Source organism: Phacochoerus africanus, chromosome 2, assembly GCF_016906955.1.
Source record: "Phacochoerus africanus isolate WHEZ1 chromosome 2, ROS_Pafr_v1, whole genome shotgun sequence".
NCBI classification, from domain to species: Eukaryota; Metazoa; Chordata; class Mammalia; order Artiodactyla; family Suidae; genus Phacochoerus; species Phacochoerus africanus.
In genome coordinates, this window is record NC_062545.1 from 253,684,819 (window position 1) to 253,712,038 (window position 27,220).

Genomic DNA, 27,220 nt, shown 5'->3' on the forward strand with positions numbered 1-27,220 from the left:
AAAGGTAAAATTTCTTCTCATACCAAAAGAACTTCCTTTTATCTAGTTAATGGGGATTCAGCTCAATAAAGAATATAAATTACTCATGCTCCTTCCCACTTCTGCCTAAAATATTCCTTTCCTTGGGGGCCCTTTATCATTCATCTCACTCTCTGAAAAGTTCACCAGATTTTGTCTGTCCTCCCACTATGAGATGGTTGAAGGTATAAAGCATTAATTATTCCATTAATTCAATTAAATAGTATGACTTTGGTAGGTACTCTTCTACATACTGAACAAGGTTCTGGGTTGCTGAGGACTACAGGGAGTTCTACTGCAGGGGGACAGACAATAGACAAAAAAAAAAAAATTCAGATAGTGGTCAGGCCTATAAAGAGAACAAAACAGAATGATGAAAGAATGAATGAAGAGTAGGTTAGACTTCATGTTAGGTGGTCAAGGAGGTCCTTTCTGAGAAAGTGGCACTTAAACAGAGACTTGGATGGTACAAGGAAACCACCACGTGAAGATCTGCATGATGAGTGCCCCAGGCCAGTGGATGGCATGTGCATTTCCTAAGTTGGGAACCAGAGCGTCATATCCGGGAGTGGTGGCCAGTGAGGGTCATAGCATTCATGACTTAGAAGCCAGAATAGCATTTGGTATTATCCTTAAGACAGAGAGAATATGGAAGATCCCTCACAGGAGAACATGATCTGATTTTCGTTTCTTTTTTTATTAATTTTTTTATTAGGGTATAGTTGATTTAGTGTTGAGTCGATTTCTGCTGTATAGCATAGTGACCCAGTCATATGTACATACAGATTCTTTTTCTCATATTATCTTCCGTTACGGTCTTTCTCAAGAGAGTGGATGTGGTTCCCTATGCTATACGGTAGGACCTCATTGCTTTGCCATTCTAAAAGTATGATTTGCATTTCTTAAAGACCACCCTTTAAGAGAGTCACTCACCACTTCTGTCTTCCTAACAGTTTTTGCCAGAATCCTGCGGGCTCCTGAATCCCACAATGTCACCTTTGGCTCCTTTGTGACCCTGCGCTGCACAGCAACAGGCATCCCAGTCCCCACCATCACCTGGATTGAAAACGGAAATGCTGTGAGTGCCCTGGATGGGGACTTGGCTGGGGAAGATCCACTGGTGGTGAACGTCAGGAGAGACCACATGTTTGTAGATTTACTTTGAGCTCTGTCATTGGTCCCACCTGTACCTCCATTTTTCAAAACCTTCCAATATTTTTATCCTAGAAGTCACGGCCTTAGATATTGAATTCCATAGGTTTCCTTCTTTCCATGTATCATGGGGAATAGTAGAAAATCAAATTCATTTTTTATGCTTTTGGGTCAAAGGGAAGTGGTAACAATTTCTCCTCACACACAACTCATCAGTTTAAGAATTAGTTCACTGCTGGAACCTACTTTGATGAAAACTAACCCAGAATTAGAATCCATGTCTGTTAGTGCAATATTTTCATTTCTAATATTGGTAATCATAACTAACATTTAGTGAGTGAGCTATGATCAGGCCCTGTTCTAAACACTTTACATAAAAGCATTCATTTATTCATTCTACCAATATTATTGAGCATCTCCAGGGCATCAGGCATTATTCTAGACATTGTGGATACAGGCACAAACAAAACAGGAATACTTTCCTACCCTCAAATTGCTTACATTATGATGGTGGAAAACAAAGTATAAAGTAAACAAATAGTAGAATCTCTAGTCTATGTAGATAGTGTCAAATGCATAGAGGAAAAATAAACCAAGAAAAGGAGGAAGTAAAACCTTAGGAAAAAGATTCCATTTTCAACAGAGTGGCCAGAGACACCTTACTAAGATGAAGATAGTTGAGCAAAGATCCAAAGAAGCAGAAGGAGGAGGCTATGCAGATACTGGGGGAAAGACAACCAGGAAAAGTCTGTGAGATAAGAGTGAACCTGGTATGTCCAAGGAACAGCCAGTAGGTCAGTGTGCCTAGAGGTGAGTGAGCAAAGAGGAAAGAGGTGAGGGGTTGTGTCTAGCAGTTGTGGATCCTACGGTCTTGAAACAATGTGGCTTTATTTAAGTGAGGTGGGATGTGCCATTGTAGGTCTCATTCTGATGTCTGTTTTCCTGTTGACTCTACTTCATCCAGTTGGTTGTTTTTTTTTTTTTCTCCCTGTTGGATACATAGTTATCTTTGACTACCTGCTGTTCATTGTCTTTTGGAGAAAAATGTCAGGGATTAATTCTATGTCTGGATAAAGGTAATTTTCTCCAGAGAAAATGTTTTTGCGGGGGATCAGGGGCTACGACTAATCTTGGACTGCTTTAAACTAAACTCAAGGTTTGAAGCTCTGTAGACATCCCAGATTATCATAACAGAGTCTTCAATTCTTTATGTGAGATTCTTCACTCGTGGTTCACACAGATTATATCTCCCTGATATACATTGATGTACATTTAGTGTATCTCTTATTAGATTCTTCAGTTTTATGGAAAGTGAGTTTTGATTTCTGCTTCCTCACTCCTCAAAACCATCCAAAGTTAAAATATATGTGGTTAGAAAACTGTCTTAGGGGAAAGAGATGTTTCTAAGTTTGTTACATCTATTAAAAATATTTTCCAGAATTTTTTTTCTTGGTCGAGAGTTGATTTGAAAAACCTAGCTCACCAATATCTGAAAGAGGAATCCATCATGGATTATTACCATAATTATATGTTATAGACTTGTCTATATTTGGTTTGCACTCATTTTTTAGTTTCTGATTCTCTTTGAGAGGTTAAGAATATTTATTTTTAATCTTAACTTAATGTGTCTCTAATATAAATATATTTTAAAGCCAAATTTCTTGTTATCAATTATTTCAACTTTTTGATAAACAATGTAGTTTTCTACTTTATTATTTTTTGTTTTTTTAGGGTAACACCTGTGGCATATGGAAGTTCCCAGGCTAGGGGTCGAATCAGGTCTGCAGCTGCCAGCCTATGCCAGAGCCACAGCTATGGGGGATCTGAGCCACATCTATGACCTATACCACAGCTCACAGCAATGCTGGATCCTTAACCCACTGAGAAAGGCCAGAGGTTGAACCCATATTCTCATGGATACTATCCAGGTTTGTAACTTGAGCCACAACAGGAACTCCCTAGTTTTCCACTATAAATTGAGAAGCTTCCCTTAGGAATCATTATTTCATTTTTTGAATACTTTATTTTTTTGGTTTAATTGTGTTATTCTAATTTACTCTAATTTTTAAAAGAATATTGCACCTATTTTTAAAAATGGGAATGGTCTGTTTTTTATGAGCTATCATCATTAGGTTTTGTTAACAATATTATATCAGCCCATAGGATCAATTGGCAAGTTTACATATTTTCCTTTGGTACAGAACTGGAGGTGAGGAACTTGAGGTGCAAATCTCTCTTAAACTCAGGACTGGGTCACTATGCTGTACCACAGAGCACAACACTGTAAATCAACTATACTCTATTTAAAAAAAAAAAAAAAAAACAACAACTGCCCTTAGAACAATGAGAAAAAAAATCAGGGACATTTTCCTTTATTGTTATCTTTAATTATTGCTTCTCTCTTTTCTATTTCTGTTTTTTTTTATTTTGTAATTCTGCATATTTTTTAATTATTCAATGAATTTTATTACATTTACAGTTGTACAATGATCATCACAACCCAATTTTATACCATTTCCATCCCAAACCCCCAGCCCATCCTCCAATCCCCCAACCTGTCTCCTTTGGAAACCATAAGTTTTTCAAAGTCTGTGAGTCACTATCTGTCCTGCAAAGAAGTTCATTGTGTCCTTTTTTTAGATTCCGCATGTAAGTGATAGCATGTGATTTTGGTGTCTCCCTGTCTGAATAACTTCACTTAGTATGATAATCTCCAGGTCCATCCATGTTGCTGCAAATGCAGTTATTTATTTCCTTTTAATAGCTCAGTAATATTCCATTGTGTATATGTACTACATCTTCTTTATCCACTCCTCTGTCAATGGACATTTAGGTTGTTTCCATGTCTTGGCTATTGTATATAGTGCTGCAATGAACATTGGAGTACATGTACCTTTTCGAGTCATGGTCTTCTCTGGATAGATGCCCAAGCATGGGATTGCTGGATCAAATGGTAATTCTATTTTTAGTTTTCTGAGGAATCTCCATACTGTTTTCCACAGTGGTTGCACCAATTTACATTCCCACCAACAGTGTAATAGGGTTCCCTTTTCTCCACATTCTCTCCAGCATTTATTATTTGTAGATTTTTTGATGATGGCTATTCTGGCCGGTGTAAGGTGGTACCGCATAGTGATTTTGATTTGCATTTCTCTAATAATGAGTGATATTGAACATCTTTTCATGTATTTTTTGGCCATATGTATGTCTTCTTTGGAGAATTGTCTGTTTAGATCTTCTGCCCATTTTTCTGATGGGATTGTTTGGTTTTTTTGTTATTGAGAGATGCAGGAGGCATTTATTCTCTCTTTTCTATATATCTCTCTACTTAGACTTCTATTACATCTAATACAATCCTTTCAATCTTTCTGTTCTGCAATTTTGTAAATGGACAGATGGAGTCCTAGTTAGTCTGTCAAATTTTTCTCAGGCTCTAATGCCCATCATAAATGTCCGCCATATGAATTCTCTAAAAGAAATCTCATTCACAAGCTTTAGCAATATGGACCCTCAGCCTATGTAACAATCCAAATTTCTTCAGCTACTTTATTGACACTCTCAAAGTCTGTTCCTACTTATAGCCCTGCTCTCTGACCTTAGGGATAATCTATGACTCTCTAGGGAACATTTATTCAGTAAACTTTTAAGTTTCAGTTACTTCATTGATAGTAATTTTTTTTATCAGCCCAGTCATATCATTTTGAATCCTCCAGAAATTGATGAAAATTTCCAATCCTTTGATTATGATACCCTTCCACCTTCTATGGATTTATTTTTTCCCAATTTTTAGATATTATTTATCTTTTGGGATTTCAGGTAGAAAAAGGAGAATTAAGCATATGGGCTAAAATTATTATTGTAACTCAGGTGTTGAACAAGCATGACCTGCTTATAGTACCTGCTTATTTAATACCTTCTCTGTCCTTTTAAGTTTTTTCAACAGGAAAGGTTCTTTTTCTACCACTGAAGTCTACCCCAAGCTGGGGTAGACTGTGATGTGCATACTTCAAGCAGACTCTGTGATTTTTCTGGTCACTTTTAAATGATTTTAAGTCACAAACACCATCTCAATTTAGTGATTTTAAATGTCTAGTCCTAAGTAATAACCAAAGCCTCCAACTGGATTCACAGATGAGACCTTTCCCTTTCACCCTTCCCAAGACTATTGCATGCATGCTACCTCATCTCACACTCAACAATCTTCCCTCATTTTCTAACTGCCATTTATGACTCCTACAGCTTTGGGGTAGGATGAAGGGAAGAGTGGTAATTGGAGTGGAAAAGTTCTAACAGCTGACACTCTTCTAAGTTATACCCCTGTGGCTAAAAGTATTTAAAACTCTTTCCATTATGGATACATTCCTGATTCTTCAGAAATCAAGAGATATTCAAGATGACACTAGTGATGCATTTTCCTCAGGATAGCCCTAAGTTTATTAGTTCATGGAAAGTTTCTTTATTAGGAGCCCATCAATCCTCCTCAAGTCCTTTTGGAAGGATTGAAAATATCTCCCAATCAGATCTTCTATAAAACCTTTGTATCTACAAACTCTTGGTTCCAGATCATTGAAGAGAGTTACTCTCTCTGCTTCCTTCCAAGAGAGCTGCTAAGCAGCCAGGCCCTTCTTTTTAGATGTTTATAGCTGGGATTTAGGTATTTTCTGCTGTGTCAAATACCAGGTGTGCCAGGGTCCTCAAGACCCTGAAGTCTGGCAATTCACTAGGACTCATAGAACTCAGAATAGCAGTTACACTCATGGTTACAATTTATTACAATGTAAGAATACAGACTAAAATCAATAAAGGGCAATAAGTTGTCATTTTTCAATAGAGTTGCATGGAGAGCACTTAATTCTCCCAGAAATGATGTATGACAACATGTACAAAGTATTGAACCAAGGAAGTGCACCTAACCCTAGTGTAAGTTTTACTTTGGTCATTTACATAAGCATGGAGGGCTCACATCACTGACCATGCTAGTCTCCAGCCCTTCCAAAGATCAAACAGCATAGCCTAGGGTTTCTGGTGAACAAAAATAAGTATTTAACTATAATTTACAATGTTAACATAAACTGTCTGGTATGGCCCAAGATCTCAGGTATACAAAGACTCTCTTATCAGGCAGGATATTCCAAGGGATACAAGGTTATCTCTTAAGAGCAAGGCCAGTCCTTTCTTTGGAATGTGCAATGTTTGAGCTCAAGTCAAGCTCAAGTCCACTGCATTAACCCTATACTACCAAGCAGGGAACATATATCAACTCTCCAGGGGTTCTTATGGAGGATCATTTTCCATGTCTTAAGATGATGAAGTGTACATTTAAACCAGTTCTTTGGGTGTGGTGAGGATAGCTCTTCATATAGCTAAATAACTCAAACCGTGATTAGTCATCTAGGGGTTTCTCAACTATTTTCATTTTATCATGTCCTCCAGAAAGTCTCTCTCCAACTTCTTGGCATCTTGGCTTCAGTGTCCATCTCATATCATAATACAACTTATCCACAGTAGCATTTTAAAGTTACAGGAGTGTTCAAAATGAAGAGAAAAAAGAAATAGAGGAAAGGGAGGAGAGGGAAGAAAAAAGAGGAAGACTAGACCTTGGAAAAGGAAGGTGGGGAGGGGAGAGAAGTTTATGGCAAACAGAGTGTGTCTGTGTATGAAATGTTGATGGACGTAGTAAACCATGGAAAAGATGACAAATTCTAAGGCTCCCCTAACTAATGAAAAATGTCATCTTGCAGTGGAACCCTTGAAGGCTTACAATTCATTTATTATTTGGGTTTTGACTGCTGAATTTGCTGAAAGGGATTTTTTTTTCTTTTCTGATACTTGAACAAAAACACTTTTCTCACAATTTGTTATTAAAATTGATTCACCTTATTGTTTATCATCCATTTCTTCAAAATACAGTGAATAAACAAATGAACACCACATTAGGAGCTTGTAACGTGAGGTATGGTAGAACGAGAACTAGGTGGAGAGTTTGAAGACCTAAATCATAAATGCTCCTCTTCAGCTAACATAAATTTGGGAAGGGCAGGGGGTCCATTTACCACTCAAGACTTTAATTTTTTCTGTGTCTACAATGATAGAGATTCCAGGTGGCTGGAGAAAATGTTTTCCAATATGACATATAGGCTAAAATTCCCTAATTTTAAGTTACAGTAAAGTAACTCACAGTCTTGTTCTTTAGCTCTCCAATTAAATTTCAAATGTCATTAAAATTCAAATCTTGTTTGGCATTATGTTTTGTGACTCTTTCATGAAGCTGTCACAGTTGTCTTGAGCTTCTCAAGGTAGTATAAAGATATGCCCTAAGAAAACTGAGGGAATAATGATGTGACTTTCCTAATTTGTCTTACTCTGTAAAAACAGTAATATAAAAAAAATAGAAAGACATATGTTTTTAAAAGACTCAGCATTTTTCCAGCTGAAAACTGGAAGATATATGATTATTCTCTGTTGGAGCTGAGTAATAAAAAAGCCTGCTGGTTTGAGTTAGTTTTGGTCTTATTGAGACTCCAACTTAGTCTTTCAAAATGTGATTCACAAAAAAGCAGAACACGCAATAGACTTTTTGCCTTGGATTCTAAAACAGGAATAAAATAAACCAAGAGTGACTTTCTTCCAAGAAGAAAGCAAAAGGACATTTGCAGTTTTCATGGCAGGAGAGAGTAACACTCTTAGAGCCAAGTTTTGTTCTTGGTGCTACTATCCAAGTTCAAATAGCAGCTGAGATGACTTTGCTCCGTGCTGATGCAAATCACAGGAAATGGAGGCAATTTCAGGCAGTTCATGTTGCACAAGTAGCCAACCAGAAAAGGCTATTGAGGAGAACAGGGAAGAGCCTACAACCCTGGTGTCATTCAGGGTGGGTGGGATGAAAACAAATGCAGAGCTGGGAGCTACCTGGCACAGAATAAAACAGGGTTTGAACTGTGGCTTTTCACTAACTACAAGCCAGTGAACTCACTTCACTAACACACAACCAAGTATAACGAGTACTTTAAGAGATGGGAACACTCCTTTTCTCTTCTTCCATGAACATGCCAGTAAATGAAAATCCTGAACAATTAGAGCCAAAGAACAAAAGAAAGGCAAGCCTTTCTAAAACAGGAATAAAATAAACCAAGAGTGACTTTTATTTTATTTTATTTTATTCTTGTTTTAGAAAGGCAAGCAATGTGCCTCCAAAGTGATCAAGAATTCTTTTGCTTTCTTCTATGGAAATGTCATTCACTTTTCATGAAAATGTGCAGTCTCAGATAAACTCAGAGTGAGCCATAAGATTCCTTTTGTTTGACAACACTGGAACTAGTAGTTTGGTGTGGATAGAGCACAGATTACTTTTCTAAAAGAAAATGTACTTGTATTTGATAACCAAATTTATTGGAAGTTGTACTCATTTCTCTATTGTGTTGGCATTCAAATTAAAAATGCAGAAAATCCACACATCTCTCTGGCTTTGTCCAAGCAATACAGTTCCTAAAACATGTTAAAAGTAGAATCAGGGGAGTTTTCATCGTGGCGCAGCGGAAACGAATCCAACTGGGAACCATGAGGTTACGGGTTCGATCCCTGGCCTCACTTAGGAGGTTAGGGATCTGGCATTGCCGTGAGCTGTGGTGTAGGTTGCAGACACAGCTCGGATCTGGCATTGCTGTGGCTCTGGCATAGGCCAGCAGCAACAGCGTGATTGGACCCCTAGCCTAGGAACCTCCATATGCCACAGGTGCAGGCCTAGAAGAGGACAAAAGAAAAAAAAAAGAATCATTTTAATTTATTAGGAGAATTTTATAAAATAAATAGCCAAAACACCTGTGTTGAAGATTATGATTTTTGAATCTTCTTAAAGGGAGGCTTACCTATGTTTTATACATATTTCAAGAGGCAGTATTTTTGCCTTTTTTTTTTTTTTTTTTGCTTTTTAGGGCCACACCTGTGGCATATGGAGATTCCCAGGCTAGGGGTCGGATCAGAGCTACAGCTGCCAGCCTACACCAGAGCCACAGCAACAGGGGATCCGAGCCCTGTCTGTGACCTATACCATAGCTCATGGCAACACCGGATCCTTAACCCACTAAGCAAGGCCAGGGAACAAACCTGCAACCTCATGGTTCCTAGTCGGATTTGTTTCTGCTGCACCACGATGGGAACTCCCAAGAGGCAGTATTTTTGGCTTAAGGTACACAGGTTTTGAAATCATCTTACTAACTGTGTAAACCAAAATAATCACATACATCGAGAGGAATATTTCAGCAGCCAGGTTGAAGGAGGTCAGTGTTCATGGCTATGGTGATTAGAAACAGCAGGAGAAATTCTCTGTCTGTTGTCCCTTTTTCTATGATGCATAGATAGACATTATGATGATTCTCCAAACACAGATCTTTTGGGCCATATCCTAAAGTTCCATGAGATATTGATAGCCAGTTAGGACTATTTGCAAGATAAGGTCACTGAAGCCAGAATACCTTTCAGAAGTCCCCTCATGCTGAGGCCAAATCATGATGAAATTACAGGATTATCTGTAAGTGGGGGTCAAGTATCTCAAGACAGCATTATTAATGTGTTAAGGATATGTAAAAAATATTCCAGTGTTCCCACAGCTGCACAGTGGGTTAAGAATCCAACTGCAACAGTTCGGGTTGCTACAGAGGCACAGGTCCCATCCCCAGCCTGGCACCGTCAGTTAAGGATCTGGCATTGCCACAGTTACAGCATAGGTCACAGCTGTGGCTTGGATTCAATCCCTGGCCCCAACAACTTCCATATGCCACAGTGTGGCCATAAAATTAAAAAAAAAAAAAGTCCACCTCCTACGCAGCCTCCTTCAGAAGGCTTTTACATATATTAGATCAGGTGTGAATTAATATGCTTATTTAATAGAGCTCCCTGTTCCATGGCCTCACTTGAGGCCAATGTCTCAAAAAAGGAACACACACAAAGCAAAGAGCTGTTTATCCAGCTCTTCCAGGTCAGTATGCTTGGGTGACTTGGCGAAATAATGTATTTACTGTAACACCAGAGAGAGTCACCTCCATTAAGTCCTTGGCTTTGCCTTGCCATACCTTGGCCAAAGCTCGCCAGAATAATCTGAACTCACCCCTGTGAGCTTTTAAACCTGAGGGGCAAAATGATCAAAATGGAGGGCAAAGGGTTGTTTTTAATTTTAAGTCATCAAAAAATACTAAACTGTTGGTCAGAATGCTCCATGAAGAAAGAAAAACAAATTCAGATGATGACTAACAAGGCCTGCTGCGTGTGAGTCACAGACCAAATCAAGCCTCTGGAAACAGGAGGAAAAGCTCTTAGGAACCACATCGTAATCAAGCAATGAGCCTTGGAACTTGCTGGTCTGTTCGCTGAACTATGTCAGCACCTGGATGCCGTCCAGGAGAAGGGAGGTCAGGCGGTTTAAAACTCACTTCTCTTTCCTCCCAAGAAAGTTTCCAGTGACCTTGAGAAGTGACTTTCTTAGGTGTGAACATGAAAACAGTATGAGTTTCGCCAGCATTGGGGGGATTACCTAGTTCTGAATTGTCTCCTAGGCATTGACTACATAGACCTCCTTCTTGAAGCAGAGAACAAACTTTCCAAAGGAGGAGGGTAACTGTTCTACAGATTTCACATGTATACACTGCAAAGGGATGCTATTTATAAACAAAATATCCTGAGAGTGTAACACATATTGACTAATGGAGGTTTGAGGTCCTCAGCTTTTTCTCATTGTTGCTGTGCATTAAAATTCAGGGAGAGTCCAAAACTGAATTCCAAATTTTTCAGTCCTTTGGACCTAATTTGGACCCTCAAATCCATTAGAACTTGCACTTCTGATGACAACGACAGTGATGAATTAGGTTTGAATTCCCAAATGAGTGTATGTCCCTTAAAGATAGTTTTCTCTCTGCCTTGTCAATTTCTCATAGCGTCTAGGCTGCTTATCTGGGGAAAATGCCACAATACTTGATCTGACCTGGGAAGTATTCCCAGTTAAGGTAAATTGATGCTCACATAAACCAGTGTTTCTCATAAGGATGGAGAGTGGTAGCACAGGTAAAGAATAAAAAGGCAAAGAAGCTAATTGGACAAACTTTCCCTGCTGAACTGCTACAGAGAGGGCTTGGTTCCAGGGCCAGCCAGCCACCTGGCAGCAGAAGAAAGGGAAGCTGGTCTCACTTCAGGGCTTCCCTCCCCCTAACTGGTCTAACTGTAAAATCCTCCTTTACATGACATAGTGAAATAACAAACTCCAAGATTCTCACTCCCAGCTTCATTCTCTACTACTAGGTAGAAAGGTCTCTTTCAAGGCTGCCATTATTCCCACCCCCAACTCCTCCAAGATAAGGTTAAGGTAAACCATAGATGATTCTTTAGTTGTCATTCCATTCCCACTCCCCTGAGACTAGCATTTTCCCTGCATGTAAGCAGTTATAATTAAAGAATAATTACTGAGGAATTCCCATTGGGGCTCAAGCAGAAATGAATCCGACTAGTATCCATGAGGACGTGGGTTCAATCCCTGACCTCGCTCAGTGGGCACTGCAGTGTGCTGTGGTGTAGGTTGCAGGCAGCTTGGATCCCATGTTGCTGTGGTGTAGGCTGGCAGCTATAGCTCCAATTTGACCCCTAGCTTGGCAATTTCCATATGCTATGGGTGCAGCCCTGAAGAAGAACAACAACAAAAAAATGCCACCACCTTAACAATGGCATTTACATCAGACATTTATTTTGTTCACAGTTGATCTGAGGTTATTAGTGTTACTGTGTTCTTGTTTTCTAATGACTATTTATTCCCTTTTCTAGGACTAGGGAAGGCACTAAAACATAGCGATTCAAAGTGATTCATTCATAACAATCCTTTGGGGTCAGAGAAACTATGGTATTAATTGTAATTCTACAACCCAATAGAATGTGCTGGGGCAGCTGTCTTTATCGCAGGGTTGGAATGATGATGACTAATAAGCACTAACATAAACTAACCTCTCAATTATGTGCTAATATTGCATTGATAACCTGACTCTTCAAGACCACCTGATTACAGCATATGGACATTCCCAGGCTAGGGGTTGAATCAGAGCTGCAGCTGTTGGCCTACACCACAGCAATGCCGGATCTGAGCCTCATGTGACCTACACTGAAGCTCTCGGCAACACCGGATCCCCAATCCACTAAGCGAGCCCAGGGATCAAACCTGTATCCTCATGGATAGTAGTTGGGTTTATTACTGCTAAGCCACAATAGGAACTTCAAAGATGCTTAATTTTCTGATTTAAGCAGTAAGGCATGATGCATGCCATGCCTCAGAAACAGAATTGGCTTAACAAGCATTTTTCTTGATAATCATCCATCTATCTGATGGGCATTTATGGGGAACTAAACAGGAGTTAAGAAAATAAGTCCAAAAGTCTGCAACCTCTCATAACTGACTGCCTCTATCTTCAAGCTATAGAGACATATCTTGAAGAATTCACACAGTATATTTTTCCTACCTTGCATTATTTACCTATTTCTATATCACAAACATCCCAAACCATAATGGCTTAAAGCAAGAACCATTTATTAATGCTCACAAGTCTATGGGTCAACTGGGTAGTTTTGCTGATTTGGGTCAGGATTGCCTGATCTTGGCTAATCCAGATCCAATGACGGCAGGTTGACTGGGTGCTAGTTGGTCTAGAATGGCCTTACTCATGTATCGGGTGGTTATTGTTGGCTCTAAGCTGGATCAGTGGGGATAACCGGGCCATATGTGCCTCATCTTCCATCGGGCCAGCTCTCACTTGTTTCCAAGAGGCCACTGGTTCCAAATGCAACAACAAAGCAAGTCATGATGTGTAAGAACTTTGCAAGTATCTGTGTCTTTCTGAAATATGTCCCAAACATGCCAATCTAAATTCAAAGCATGGAGAAAGATCCTGCCTCTTGAGGGAAGAACTACAAAGTCACATTGCAAGGTCATGGGTAAATGGAGAGAAAAGTTTTTGGCAATTTTTGCAATCTGCCACTTGCTTTTGATTCTAATCCTGATCTTTTTTTTTTTCTTTCCAGTCTACTGATGTAGCTTATTAGGAGATCCTTGGAGTAATTCTGTTTTCTTTTTTTCCAACTCCACCAGGTTTCTTCTGGGTCCATTCAAGAAAGTGTGAAAGACCGAGTGATTGACTCAAAACTTCAGCTATTTGTCACCAAGCCTGGACTCTACACATGCATAGCTACTAATAAGCACGGAGAGAAATTCAGTACTGCAAAAGCTGCAGCCACCATTAGTATAGCAGGTATGATGGATTTTCACAAATGCATTGCTCCAGGAGAGAAGAGAGTTGGCACTATTCCATGGCATCTCGCATTAGGAAAAAAAAATTTTTTTTTAAATCTCTTACTCCAGTCCTATTTGGGATATGTCTTCCTCCATAGAGATACTCTAGAGGTTGACCTTGATAATTGATTTTGGCTGATATGTTGCTTCAAAAACTCAATCCTCAAATACCCACCCAACTGATGGGTAGATAACAGCTTCTAGGAGTTCATTTCTTTCTATCTCTTTCCCTTTAATTCTTTTCTTCCCTTTCTTCTTTTATCACTCCCACTCCCTCACTCCTTCCCTTTATTTCTTTTTTTAATGATTTTTATTTCATCCATTATAGTTGGTGTATAGTGCTCTGTCAATTGTACAGCAAAGTGACCCAGTCACACATTCATATATACATTCTTTTTCTCATATTATCCTCTATCATGCTCCATCATAAGTGACTAGATATAGTTCCCAGTGCTATACAGCAGGATTTCCTTGCTTATCCATCCCAAAGGCAATGGTCTGCATCTGTTAACCCCAGATTTCTAGTCCATACCTTTCCCTCCTCTCTTTCTTTCTTCCTCCTCTCTCTCAAGGTTAATCAAACTTTCTAAGACCCTCAGAGAGTAAGTTGGCAGACATTTACCATGGTTGTGCCAATTACTGCATGGCTGTCTCTCGAGGACATTTTTACTCATGAGTATGTGATCTAACTCATGGTCTTTCCCCCTTCCTGTTTCACGTAAGTGACAGCAGAACCTACAGGTATTTTCAAAGAAAAGGGCCGATACATGGATTTCTAGGATATTTGTGCTGAATTATAAATGTTTCTTTTTGAAATTTAAATGTCCCAAAGGCTTCTGAGAACATTTGTGGAATTCCTAGAGCTGGAAACAATCCCTATATCAGGAAATGCCAGGCGTGATATATTCATAGCATGCCTATGACCCAAGGGTCAACAGAGAGAGGCTTGGCCTCATATGTAAGGCAAGCACTGGTAGAACCTGTGCCCAGGGCCAACTCCCGAGTCTGCTATTCCTTATTACAGTGCCACTTCTTCGATCTTCCCTGATGGAGATATTTCCAGTAATATTTGTGATTTTTAGCATGAGGTAAATAAAGACACAGAGAAATACATTGGAAACATTGGACAAGGCTGTCGCTCTGAGGCATGTCCCTAAAAAAGAGGGACTTGAAAACTTTCTGCTTTCTCCTCTAGGGATATATCTGTCTTCAGTACCTTGATACATCATATCAGCTATTCTAGATGGGAAGTCATTTTCCCACAGAAGGGTGAAACTCTTAAAAGCAAATTCAATTCAGTTCAACAAATAATATATTAAATGACTACTATTTACATAGCACTTTGTTGTTTATGAAGCACTGTTATGAGCACGGGTTCAGTGCATTGTGTTAGGGAAAAGACAAAAACTTAACAAACAAAGGGGATCGTTAAATCATGGAGTACCTGTCTTTCAGAGACACTCAGTCAGAAAAGGAGGTCCTTTGGCCACATACATATGGCAGAGACTCTGATCTATGCAGAAGCACAGACAAAGTACAACAACAGGAAAAAAAAAAAAAGAGAGATTTTAAGGGAATTCCTGGGAAAGGCGTACCATTTGAGTTAGAGATGAAAAGGTTCAAATGAGTTTAGAAAATAGCAGTCATGATGGAGCCTGGGGGGTGAGGTAGAAGACAGGATGAAAGGTTTGAAATGTGACCTCCACCTGGGTTAGGAAGATCCTGGGTAGGTTAACTGTATTCCTCAATCAGAGGGAAGTCATTTCATTTTTTTAGAGGAGACAAGTAGCCTTTATCACATCAATAGACATCTAGTATCAAAACATAAGGAGGCCTGGCATGCAGTTAAAATGCTATTTCAGGAGTCTGGAAAAGTCATGAAAGTCTGGATAACAGCAGCAACAATTGCTAAAGAGAGAAGACGGCAGATGGCATGAAACCTACCAGGAGGAAAGGATGAGATTTGAAAGGGCTTGAATGTGGTAGAAGGAGTTAAGATGTGTCCTAGATATTGCGGAAATATTTGAGAAAAGTATCTAGGACAAACAATAATAGATAAAACAAAACACAAGAACATGAGAAATGTTCAAGCAATAACAAAATAAAATTTTTGATGGCTTTGAATTACTTGGAATTATTCTAGTCTCACTATCTCAGGTTTTATTTGATATTTGATGAAGACCCAGTATTAAATACATAAATACATATCTATGTAACCTATACCTATATATTTATAACATATGTGTGCATTTAGAGAGGAGAAATATTTATATTTTTCTATTTATATATATGAATATCCAATCCAAGAAAATAAACTGATCTAATCTAGTTTAACCTATACTTCAATGGGTTAGAAGAGAAAAATTAAGGTTGCTAATCTGAAGAGTCTCATTTCAGTTAAAGATCAAGTCCCTGCCATGTCTCTTCCTCCCCTTTCTACTTCTATCTCTTCCCCAGATGGAAGGAGAGACAGAGACAGGAATTTATGAAGTGGTGTCCTCTGGGCCCATCCTGGTCTTTGGTAAAGGCTACAGCTGGAGAAATAGTGAGTTCATCTCTTGGCCTGGTTGTGACCCAGAGGACCTCCCTGTCTGGCTCAGCCCCACCAAGGCTCTCCCTGCAGCAGCACAAACCTCTACATCTCAGTCAAATCCTTCATCGAGCCCCTCTCTTGAGCCTACTCTGCAACCTCTGCACCTGGGTCACCCTGGCTCTTGCTGCAAGGCCAGGCATACTGCAATCCAAGTCAGCTCCTTCCTTATTCCTCATGGGGCCTGAAGCAACTTCTGGGTCACTGTCATGTTACACAAAATCCAAAAAGTGATTCAGATCTACTAACTCAGTTCTGCTGTCTACCCAACCATGTCAGGTTACCATTTTTACACTACTGAGGTTTTCACATGTCAGGGTAGGAGCCCTTATAAGGTGTCCTGCTTCCCAAATAAGAAGTAGGAAAAACTCCCTCTGCTTTGGCTTTTTCCTTAGTTTATAATTTACCTCTCTCCTAGGATTTTGGTCCAGAGAAAGAATCTATAAAATGTGTATCTGAATTCTAAGTTTCCACCTTTCTGCAACATACCAAGCTGGAGGGAATGGACAGATACTCCCCTTTTAGCATGGTAACCTTTGGAGGCTACCTATCATAGGTATAAAGATGGGTGTGAAGGCAGTTCTATGACTCATAAGAAGAAGAACCTGATAAAATGGGCATATCTTCTCCACAACAAAGGCAGATCCATGATATGATGTGATCTCCAAGATGCCAAAAGGACTACAGAGCATAATTGTCAGCATCCTACATACTGCAACATCACCCTTTTTATCTTTGTCCTAGTTCAAATGAGAACCTCATCCAACCCCACTAATAAATGGAATTTACCAACAGAGGAAGCTATAAGCCTAAAGAAAATAATGATATCTTTTGGTAGTAAAAAGAGCCTTAAAGTGTGGACAGGCAGTACAGGAAGGCAATGTCCCAGAATTCAGAGAGAAATGGTCAATGCTGAGACTAGATCAGAGTGAAGATGAAGGCAATCATAAATAGCAGCCTGGGGAAAATAGTAGGAGAATTTGCATGGGGGAAAAGAATGGTGGGACTGGTGCTTGGATTGGCACCAGCAGTAGAGAGGGCTAGAAACCTGTTGCACCGACAGAGGTAAATGCAGGTCAGGAACAGTGACCTCAGTAGAGTCATGCAGACTGAAACCAGCAATGACTTATCTAACGGGTCTGGTAATGCATGTTTAGCAAGTGTTAGGTACTGTATTTGAACCAATAAATGTGAACCCATCTGCACAAAAAAAAAAAGTTACTAAAATGAGTAAAGAGGGATTCCCCCATGGAGCTAATTCATAAAAAGCTAGAAGACCCTTTTGTTCATCCCCAATCTAGTTTTCCTGTTAGATCCCACTTGTAATGAGACTTGAAGCTTCTCTGCTTCTCCTAAACTTTCCTCAGGCAGGTCTACTGAGCATGTCTCATGGGTGCAAAGGAATAAGACCTCTGAACTCCATGAGACTCCTGCCATTTTTCTTTTTCACCTTGATCTGTTCCTTTCAGTCTAAGCTGCTAGATGGCTCACAAAAGTCCCCCTGCCATCACTGAGGAAAGTACCTCCCAACTCTGGAGGGCTCCCTGAACCAATATTCCAGGGAAGTGAAGCCACTCTGGTGAGAAAGGGATCCATGGAACCACTCTAGTTCAAAATGTTTCAAAGCATGGCCTTATGCTTTTCAGATCTCCCAAAGCTTGGTTGTTACTTTGCTTTCTCCATTTTTGCTTTTGGCCTCTCTCTCCATTGGCCTCTGATGGGCTGGCCAGAGGTCCAGAGCCTGGTGCCCTCCTTTGACATCCTAGCAATGCTTCCTTACCCCAAATTCTCCTTTCTCCCATTTCAGTCATCCTCATCCTCCCCTAGTGTTCTGTAGTCAACAGCCCCCTTTGTCACATTCTCCATGTTTCACTTTGAAGATTTCACTCCACTTGTTTATTTACTCATCCCAGCAGGAAAACTGGGAAATGGAAAAATCTGGTCTAGCACTTAGGATTATGTCTAATGATATTCCTAGTGTTTGAGAGACAACAACAACAACAAAAAAAAACAAAGATCAGCCTTCATTTTCCCAAAATTCTTCCATGTGTATGCCCAAATTCATATGCATTATTTGAGAAATTTGATATACTTCTTTCTGACTCATTTACATTTGCTGTTAGTTATCAAAAGGAACCAGAAAAACTTTTGGAAGCTCTCCCCATGAACCAGGAAGTTCCATTTCCCCTCCAGTCACAACCTTGAAAGGCTCAAGTTGCAATTTAAACTCACCAGGATGCTGGGTTATTGGCAAGACGCCTTCTCTTTTTCATCAGAACACTCAGCCCTGTGACAAAGACCAGCAAGATAGCTCATGATCCCTGTAATGAGCACAAACATGGAAGAGCCAAAGGCCATCCAAATAGACACAGCCTTAATTCTACCAAGCATTTAAAGAAGAATTAACATCAATCTTTATTACCTTAATACCAAAGCCAGGTAAGGACACTATTAAAAAACCACAGGCCAAAATCTTTGATGAATATAGATATAAAAATTCTCCACAAAACTCTAGCAAACCAAATTCAACAGTACATTAAAAGAATTACATACATCATGATCAAGCAGGATTTATCTCTGGGATGCAAGGATGGTTCAACATACATGAGTCAATTAATGTCATATACCACATTAATAGCATGAAGGATAAAAATCATATAATTCTTTTGATACATCCATAAAAAGCATTTGAAAAAATTCAACATATGTTCATGATAAAAAAAAAAAACCCTCAGCAAACTGGGTATAGAAGGAACATAACCTCAGCACAGTAAGAGCCATGACAAAACCATAGCCAACATCATACCCAATAGCGAAAGGTTAAACACTTTCCCTTTAAGATTAGTAACTGGGCAAGATGCCCATTCTTACTATTTCTATTCAAATGGAAGTCCTAGACCAAAAATTAGGCAATCAAAAGAAGTAAAAGGCATCCAAATTGGAAAGGAAGTGAAATTATCTTTGTTTGCAGATGATACAATCTTGTATGCAGAAAATCCTAAAGACTCCACCAAAAAACTGTTAGAACTAATCAATGAATTAAGTGGACTTTCAGATACAGAATCAACATACAGAAATCAGTTGTGTTTTAATACATTAACAACAAAACATCTGAAAAAGACACAACGCTATTCCATTTACAATAGCATCAAAAACAACAAAATATTTAGAATAACTTAGGAAGAGAAAGATCTTTACATTAAAAATTATAAGACATTGATTAGAGAAATTGAGGACACAAATAAATGGAAGATATTCTGTGCTCCTGGAGTGGAAGAATTAATATTGTTAAAATGTATATAGCACCCAAAGCTATCTATGGATTTCACGTACCCTATTTAAATTCCTATAGCATTTTTCACAGAGCTAGAACAAGCAATCCAAAAACTTGTATGGAATCACAAAAGATCTCCAATAGGCAAAGCAATCCTGAGAAAGAAGAACAAAGCTAGATGCATCGACTTCTTGATTTAAAACTATATTACAAAGCTACAGTAATCAAAACACTATGGAACTGACATAAAAACAGAAATCTAGACAAATGGAACAGAACCAAGAACCCAGAAATAAACCCACACATAAACAGTCAATTAATTTTTGCAAGGGAGCTAAGAACATACAATGGAGAAAAGACAGTCTTTTCCATAAATGGTATTGGGAAAACTGGATAACCATATGCAAAAGAATGAAACCGGACCCCTACATTACACCACTCACAAAAATTAACCTGAAATAAATTAAAAATTTAAACATAAGACCTAAAACCATAAAATTCCTAGGAGAAAACATAGGCAGTAAATTCCTTGACATCAGTCTTGGCAATGATTTTTGGATATGACACCAAAAGCACAAACAACAAAAGCAAAAATAAACAAGTGAGACTATATTAAGCTAAAAACCTTCTGCCCAGCAAAGGAAACCATCAATAAAACTAAAAAGCAGCCTATGGAAAGGGATAAGATATTTGCAAATATATATAAGGGTTAATACTCAAAATATATAAAGAACTCATACCATTCAATAGCAAAAAACAAATAATCTCATTTTAAAATGGGCAAAGGAGAAGAGACATTTTTCCAAAGAAACATACAGATGGAAAATGAGTACATGAAAAACTGTTCAGCATCACTATTCATTAGGGAAATGCAAATCAAAACCACAATGAAATATCACCTCATACCTACTAGGATGGCTAATTATCAACAAGATAAGGGTTAGCAAGTATTGGAGAGATACTACCATCAAAGGTAGTATCTACCACTGATGGTAGAATTGTAAATTGGTTCAGCCATTTTGGAAAGCTATAGAAGGCAGTATAGAGTTTCCACCAGACATTAAAACCCAAATTTGGATTAATAGAAAAATGGGCAATAAGCTTGTTTATTCTTTATTTATTCCTATTGAAGTATAGTTGATTTACAATGTTGTGTTAATTTCTGCACTTTCACATTCACTGCAGCATTATTCACAATAGCCAAGATATGGAAACCACCTAAGTTTTTGTCAATTGAAAAATGGATAAAGAAGATGTGATATATACACATAATGAATTATTATTCAGCCACAATAAAGAGATCTGGCCATTTGTGACAACATGGATGAAAAGTGAGGGCATTATGCTAAGTGAAATAAGTCAGCCAGAGAAAGGCAAACACTGTGTATCACTTATATGTGGAATCTGAAAAAGTCTGACTCATAGAAATAGAGTACAGTGATAGTTACCAGGGGCAGTGGGGTGGGAGAAATGGGGAGATGTTGGCCAAATGGTACAAACTTCCAGTTACAGGACGAATAAGTTCCGGGAATCTAATGCACATTATGGTGATTATAGTTAATACTGCATTATATACTTGACAGTTGGTAGAGTAGAGAGTAGATCTTAAACATTCTTACCACAAACAAGAAATGGTAAATATGTGACATGATGGAGGTGTTAGCTAATGCTATGGTGGGAATCATTTTGCATTATATAAATGCAGCAAATCAACATGTTGTGTAATTTAAACTTATACAATTTTATATGTGAATTACATATCAATAAAGCTGGGAAATCTACAGGGATTCAGTAGAGGAAAACACTTAGTTCCCATTCTCAAAGACATTAATAGGTCCTTCATGAGATACTGAGGTCTAGAGTTCTGCTTATGCTTATCCAGGCTGAGGGTACAAGTATGAGTCTATCCCTCTTCTAATTTAAGCCATTCCTCATTCTACCCAACACCCCCACCATCTGCAATGCCCCTTCTTTGGACTGACCTCAGAGTCTGGGGCTTCTGGTCACTAAATTTAAAGCTCAAATGAAAATATGTAGCACAACCAAATCTGATGTGGTAGTATTGGTATTCCTCAGCCTCCCAAAATGGGCCCCATATTTTTATTTTTTGTGTGTGTGTTGAAATATAGTTGATTTACAATGTGTTTCAGCTGTATAGTAAAATGATTTAGTTATACATACATGTGTGATATGTGTGTACATACATATATATGTATATAATGTATATATATTTCAGATTCTTTTCCATTATAGGATATTACAAGATATTGCATATAGTTCCCTGTGTGATGCAATACATCTGTTGATTATTTTATGAATGTACTGTGTATATTTTAATCCCAAACTCCTAATTTATCTCTCTCCATTTTTTCTCTTTGGTAACCATAAGTTTGTTTTCTATGGCTGTGAGTCTATTTCTGTTTTGGAAATAAGTTCATTTGTATCATATTTTAGATTCCACATATATGTGATATCATACATTTGTCTTTTTCTGCCTGACTTACTTCATTTAGTTAGATAATCTCATTTTTTTAATAGGAAAATGGGCAATAGGCTTATTTATTCTTATTGAAGAATAGGTGATTTACAATGTTGTGTTACTGTCTGTTATACAAAGTGATTCGGTTATGCATATATACATTCTTTTCAAAAATATTATTTTCCATTATAGTTTACCATAGGATATTGAACATAGATCACTGTGCTATACAGTAGGATCTTGTTGCTATCCATTCTATATATAATAGTTTTCATCTACTAATCCCAACTGCCAATCCTTTCCTTCCTCACCCACCTCGCCCTTGGCAGGGGGAGGTGCAAGTATGTTCTCTATATCCATGAGTCTGTTTCTGTTTTGCAGATAGGTTCATTTGTGTCATATTTTAGATTCCACATATAAGTGATATCATGTGGTATTTGTCTTTGTCTTTGACTTACTTCGCTTTGTATGATAATCTCTAGGTCCGTCCATGTTGCTGCAAAGGGCGTTATTTCATTCTTTTTATGGCACAGTAGTAGTCCATTGTGTATGTGTACAACATCTTCTTTATCCATTCATCTCGTGTTTTTATTTTCTATATTTTGAATTGATTTCACATTACAGAAAAAAATAGAACTTTGGATTCTATTTCATAATCGATATTGCTGATTCAAATGTACTACCCTGTTTCCTGCCCTTTCTTGTGTCTCGCAGTCACACTTCCGTGTCCGCTGCAATGTTATCCCCAACTGTGAGACGTGGGGTGATCATGTAGCAGGATTTTGTGACTCCCTCTCTGACCAGTGCACAGCCACAATAGGTAGAAAGTGTTCTTATCAACACAGACCGCGTCCCCTGGCGTTTCATGGTGGTTTCATCTGGTTTCAAATGGATTAAAGGTGTTTGTTTTTAATACAAGGGAAAAGAATAAATGACTAACAGCCAGTAGCCACACTAAATTGCTACCAGCTGTTCTGCAGCTAAGCCAAGGAGGTAAGCATTCTTTTTACAAACAGGCAGCTTTCTTATATGAGATTGGCTGTATGTTTTAGAAAAAAGCCAATGTATTACTGGCTTTTCCAGATAATTGAAGAGCTATTACAAATATTGATGACTGTTGGAAATTCTTGGAATTTTTAAAAATCTAGTTTTGAGATAAAAGCACTTGTTTATAATTGCAAAGTTCTTGGACCCCTTCCCTGCTCCCCACCCTCCCCTCTAAAAGAAAATGTGACTGGAGAAATTTCTGGACAAAACACATGGAAGCCTAGTGAATCATCCTTTGATCTCTCAATATTCTTGAGAAGACCAGGCACCCTTAAATGACCTTGATTTTTCTTTCCTTACTTGTCCTTGAAACAGAAGCCTATCTAAGCTTGTTATCTCTTCCCAAGCTCTATGACTGGATTTTCTTTGGCACTGGTTCATCTCCCTGGTATTGAATCCTCTTTTACATTTTAAATTGAGGGCTCTTTCAGGTATAAAACCTTGGCCTTTTCATGTTTTAACAGGTTTCCCTGCTTAGCTACTATTAAATTCTGCCTTTACCCCTCCAAATGATATACTTTTTCCTCTTGAATTTCCTTCTATTTCTTCCATCTGTTCTATCTCTACAGGGGCAGAATTGCCATAAGGTTTGGATCATGTAGGCTTCTCATGTAGGTTGGTTTCGTTGAATAAAAAGTCCATAAAGATGAAAAAGAAGTTGCACACAAGGTTAAAAAAACTCAGTCACCTACTTCCACAAATGTAAAACAGAATGATTACAAATATAATTTACGGGAATTCCTGTCAGGGCTCAGCAGTAATGAACCCAACTAGGATCCATGAGGACAGGGGTTCAATCCCTGGCCCTGTTCAGTGGGTTAAGGATCCAGCGTTGCCATGAGCTGTGGTGTAGGGTGCAGATGTGGCTCAGATCTGGTATTGCTGTGACTGTGGCATAGGCCGTCTGCTGCAGCTCCGATGTGACCACTAGCCAGGGAACTTCCATGGCCACAAGTGCGGCCCTAAAAATGTGTGTGTGTGTATATATATTTTTTTAAGGATTCAAAAATGAATTCCCCTGATAAATCAATCTTCAAAAATGCCGAAAGAATAACACCCAAGTGGACTGAACATTTTCCAAAGGAGTCAGACCTCAACATTAGGAGAAATTCTAATAAAGCAAATTGGTTTTAGACACAGCCTATGTTTTACTTTTTACTTTAATAGCGGGGGTTAGGGAGGACAGGAGGTGGTAACTCACAAAGTGCTTGGGGAAGAGTGTGAGGTATGAGATTTCCTATACAGAAAGAGATGGAACCATTCAGAAATACTGGTCACGTTACAATCCCTTCCCCTACCAAGAGCCTTCATGCCTTGGGAAAGCCTAAACTGGGACTATTCACACCAAAAGCCCCATAAGTCACCCAAGGAGAGGGGCAGTCCCCTCGGGGCCCTGACCTTTCACCCCTGGGGGAAAAATTTGTGGGGCCCAGGGCAAAGTGAAGATGTGAGGCCCTTTGCTTAAAAATTAATAAGTATTTCAAGATGATGACAGCAGAACATTAAACTAAGAATGGGGCCTTTCTGAGTGTGGGACCCTGTGCAACCACTTGAAGCCAGTGGGTCTGTGAGAATAACAGCTTCCCCACCTGTCCCTTCTCTCCTCTTCCTTGCAACCTCCACATCTTGCTTTCTTGCTGCAAAGTCCCTGGGTAGCTAACAGAGAGAAATTCTGACCTATAATACTCCCTGCGCTAATGATGCCATGGTAGAACTCAGCTTGAAAAGAAGAATACAGTTCCTAGGAGTTGCCATTGTGGCTCAGCGGGTTAAGAACCCAATCTAATGTCTGTGAGGATGTGAGTTCAATCCCTGGCCTGCCTCAGCAGGTTAAGAATCCAGCATTGCCACAAGCTACAGCGGAGGTCACAGATGAGGCTCAGATATGGTGTCGCCATAGCTGTGGTGTAGGCCAGCAGCTGCAGCTCTGATTCAACCCCTAGCCCAGGAACTTCCATGTGCCACGGGTGTGGCTGCTTAAAAAAAAAAAATCAGTTCCTGGAGACATTTAATATTTTCTTAATCCCCTTGTCTAAATCTGCTTATTAAATGCAGTGTCTGTCCTCCTAGCAGAAACAGAGAACTTTTCAGAAACTTAGAGGTTATAGGTATCAAGATTATTTCTTAGAAGCCTTGAGATGAAAATGTACTAACTTTCATTTCTTTTCCCCTTTAATTGGATTTCCTGTGGGAACTTCCTTTCCGGTTAATAGAATGGAGGTAAGATATTGCTATTGTACCAATGTCTTGCTTTGTTTGACATGCCTTTTATTGAGAATCTACTATTTGTTGAGCACTGTAATCTTTCAGAAACTTTCTAATTTCTAATCCTTTTAATACTCTTACAAAATGATGAAGATGAAGATAGGTAACATCTGTTGACTACTTACTATGTCTCAGGCACTGTGCTAAGAGCTTTACATGCATTTTTAAAAAATGTATCTTCAGGGAGTTCCCGTTGTGGCTCAGCAGAAATGAAGCTGATTAGTATCCATGAGGACACAGGTTCGGTCCTCAGCCTCAACCAGGGGGTTAAGGATTTAGCGTTGCCGTGAGCTGTGGGGTAGGTTGCAGGTGCAGGGTGGATCTGACATTGCTGTGGCTGTGGTGTAGGCCAGTGGCTACAGCTCTGATTAGACCCCTGGCCTGGGAACCTCCATGTGCTGCAGGTGTGGCCCTAAAAAGACAAAAAATTAACTAAATAAAAATGTACCTTCAGGACATCCCTGTGAAGTGGGTCCTGTTATTATCCCTATTGTACAGAAAAGAAACTAGGAGGGTTTCTTTGAACTGGAGAGTTCTAGGGACTTACACCCTGAAGTTTGAATTTCATATGATTTTCACTTCTTTTGATTTTTTTTCCCCAACCATTCAAAAATGTAAACACCATTTTTAGCTCACAGGTGATACAAAAATAGGCAGTCAGCCACATTTGACCTGCTTGGTTCTCTTTGCTGATCCCTGTCTTAGGGAGTGAATCACATGCAAAGACACTAGGCGTAAAAGGTTAAAAATAATTCCAGTTCACTTTGGAGACTCAGAGTGGCAAAGAGCCCTGGCCATATGTGTGCTAGGGAAGTATAACGAAAGACCCCATAATTGCCTTATAAGGCAGATTTGTCAGTGCCAGAGGAGAGGGCCAGCTCTAAGAAGTGTGGAGAAAGAAGATATGGAGTGTCCAATAGGGTAATAGGCTTGCCTCAACCAACCATGCCATGGTAGGTAATCTAGATGTGCCCTTGGACAAAGTACTATGTGTTCAAAGGGAGTAGATGTCTCTCTCATAGAAACTGGAAGATCATATCTAAAAATAGTGGACCCCATGGAAGTTCCCATTGTGGTTCAGCAATAACGAGCCTGACTAGGATCCACGATGATGTGCGTTCCATCCCTGGCCTCACTCAGTTGGTTAAGGATCTGGCATTGCCATGAGCTGTGGTGTAGGCTGCAGATGTGGCTCAAATCTGGCTTTGCTGTAGCTGTGGTGTAGACCAGCAGTTCCAGCTCCAATTCAACCCCTAGACTGGGAAATTCCCTATGCTGCAAGTGCAGCCCTGAACAGCAAATTAATTAATTAATCAATTAATTAATGGACCCTTGAACAATTCAGAGGTTAGGGGCAGCAACCAGCATGCCCCATAACTTTATAGGTGAACTTCTATACATATGGTTCCTCCATATCCACATCCTGCATCCTTGGAGTCAACTGACCACAGCTGGGACTGTGCATTACCATAGCTTTCATTGGAAAGAACTGTGTATAAGTGGACCCATGCAATTTACACCCATGCTCAAGGGTCAACTATATTCTATTGAATGTGAGTCATACATGTTAAAGCAGAGAGAAAATAAAGGCAAAAGTTGTGAGAATCCTTTAAATATCCCATCTGACCAAGGAGAGTTGTTTGTTATAAAAGAAATTTAAAAGGGGGGACTCAGGGTCAAATATCAGCCACTGCTTCTACAAAGAGAAACTTTACAGAAAGAGAGGTCAGCCAGGTTTAGTCTGTCAAGAGGCAAGAGAGGGACTGGCTCCATGTGCAATATTAACTAGCATTTTTGGAGTGAGTCCGGCAGATCATTCCAAAATAACCAGCATTCTGTGAACAGATCCCTGTGACCTCAGCCCCACTGTTCAAATGAGCAACAGTCCCAGCTGCTTCTGGTGTTGCTCCATTTGCTGTCCCAAGAATTGCACGTGCAGAAACACGACTTCAGTTGGACCAAAAGGGGCCTCATCACTTACAAAAGACAGAAGCACCAATGAACATTTTTTTGCCTTCATCTTGTTCCTTAGATTTTGCTGTGGATCCTTAAACAGGTTTTTTTTTTTTTTTTAAGTGA

General features: G+C 39.2%; 1 protein-coding gene across 2 annotated transcripts in view; it reads left to right on the plus strand.

Moving 5' to 3' along the window:
* Positions 1-27,220, plus strand: part of MUSK (muscle associated receptor tyrosine kinase) — a 101,061-nt gene that overhangs the window by 53,816 nt on the left and 20,025 nt on the right. For both annotated transcript variants that reach the window (XM_047768132.1, XM_047768131.1), the window contains 3 exons: positions 972-1,096; positions 13,286-13,445; positions 25,090-25,096. In XM_047768132.1, the coding sequence (XP_047624088.1) occupies positions 972-1,096; positions 13,286-13,445; positions 25,090-25,096 (292 nt within the window). The remainder of the gene's footprint in view (positions 1-971; positions 1,097-13,285; positions 13,446-25,089; positions 25,097-27,220) is intronic.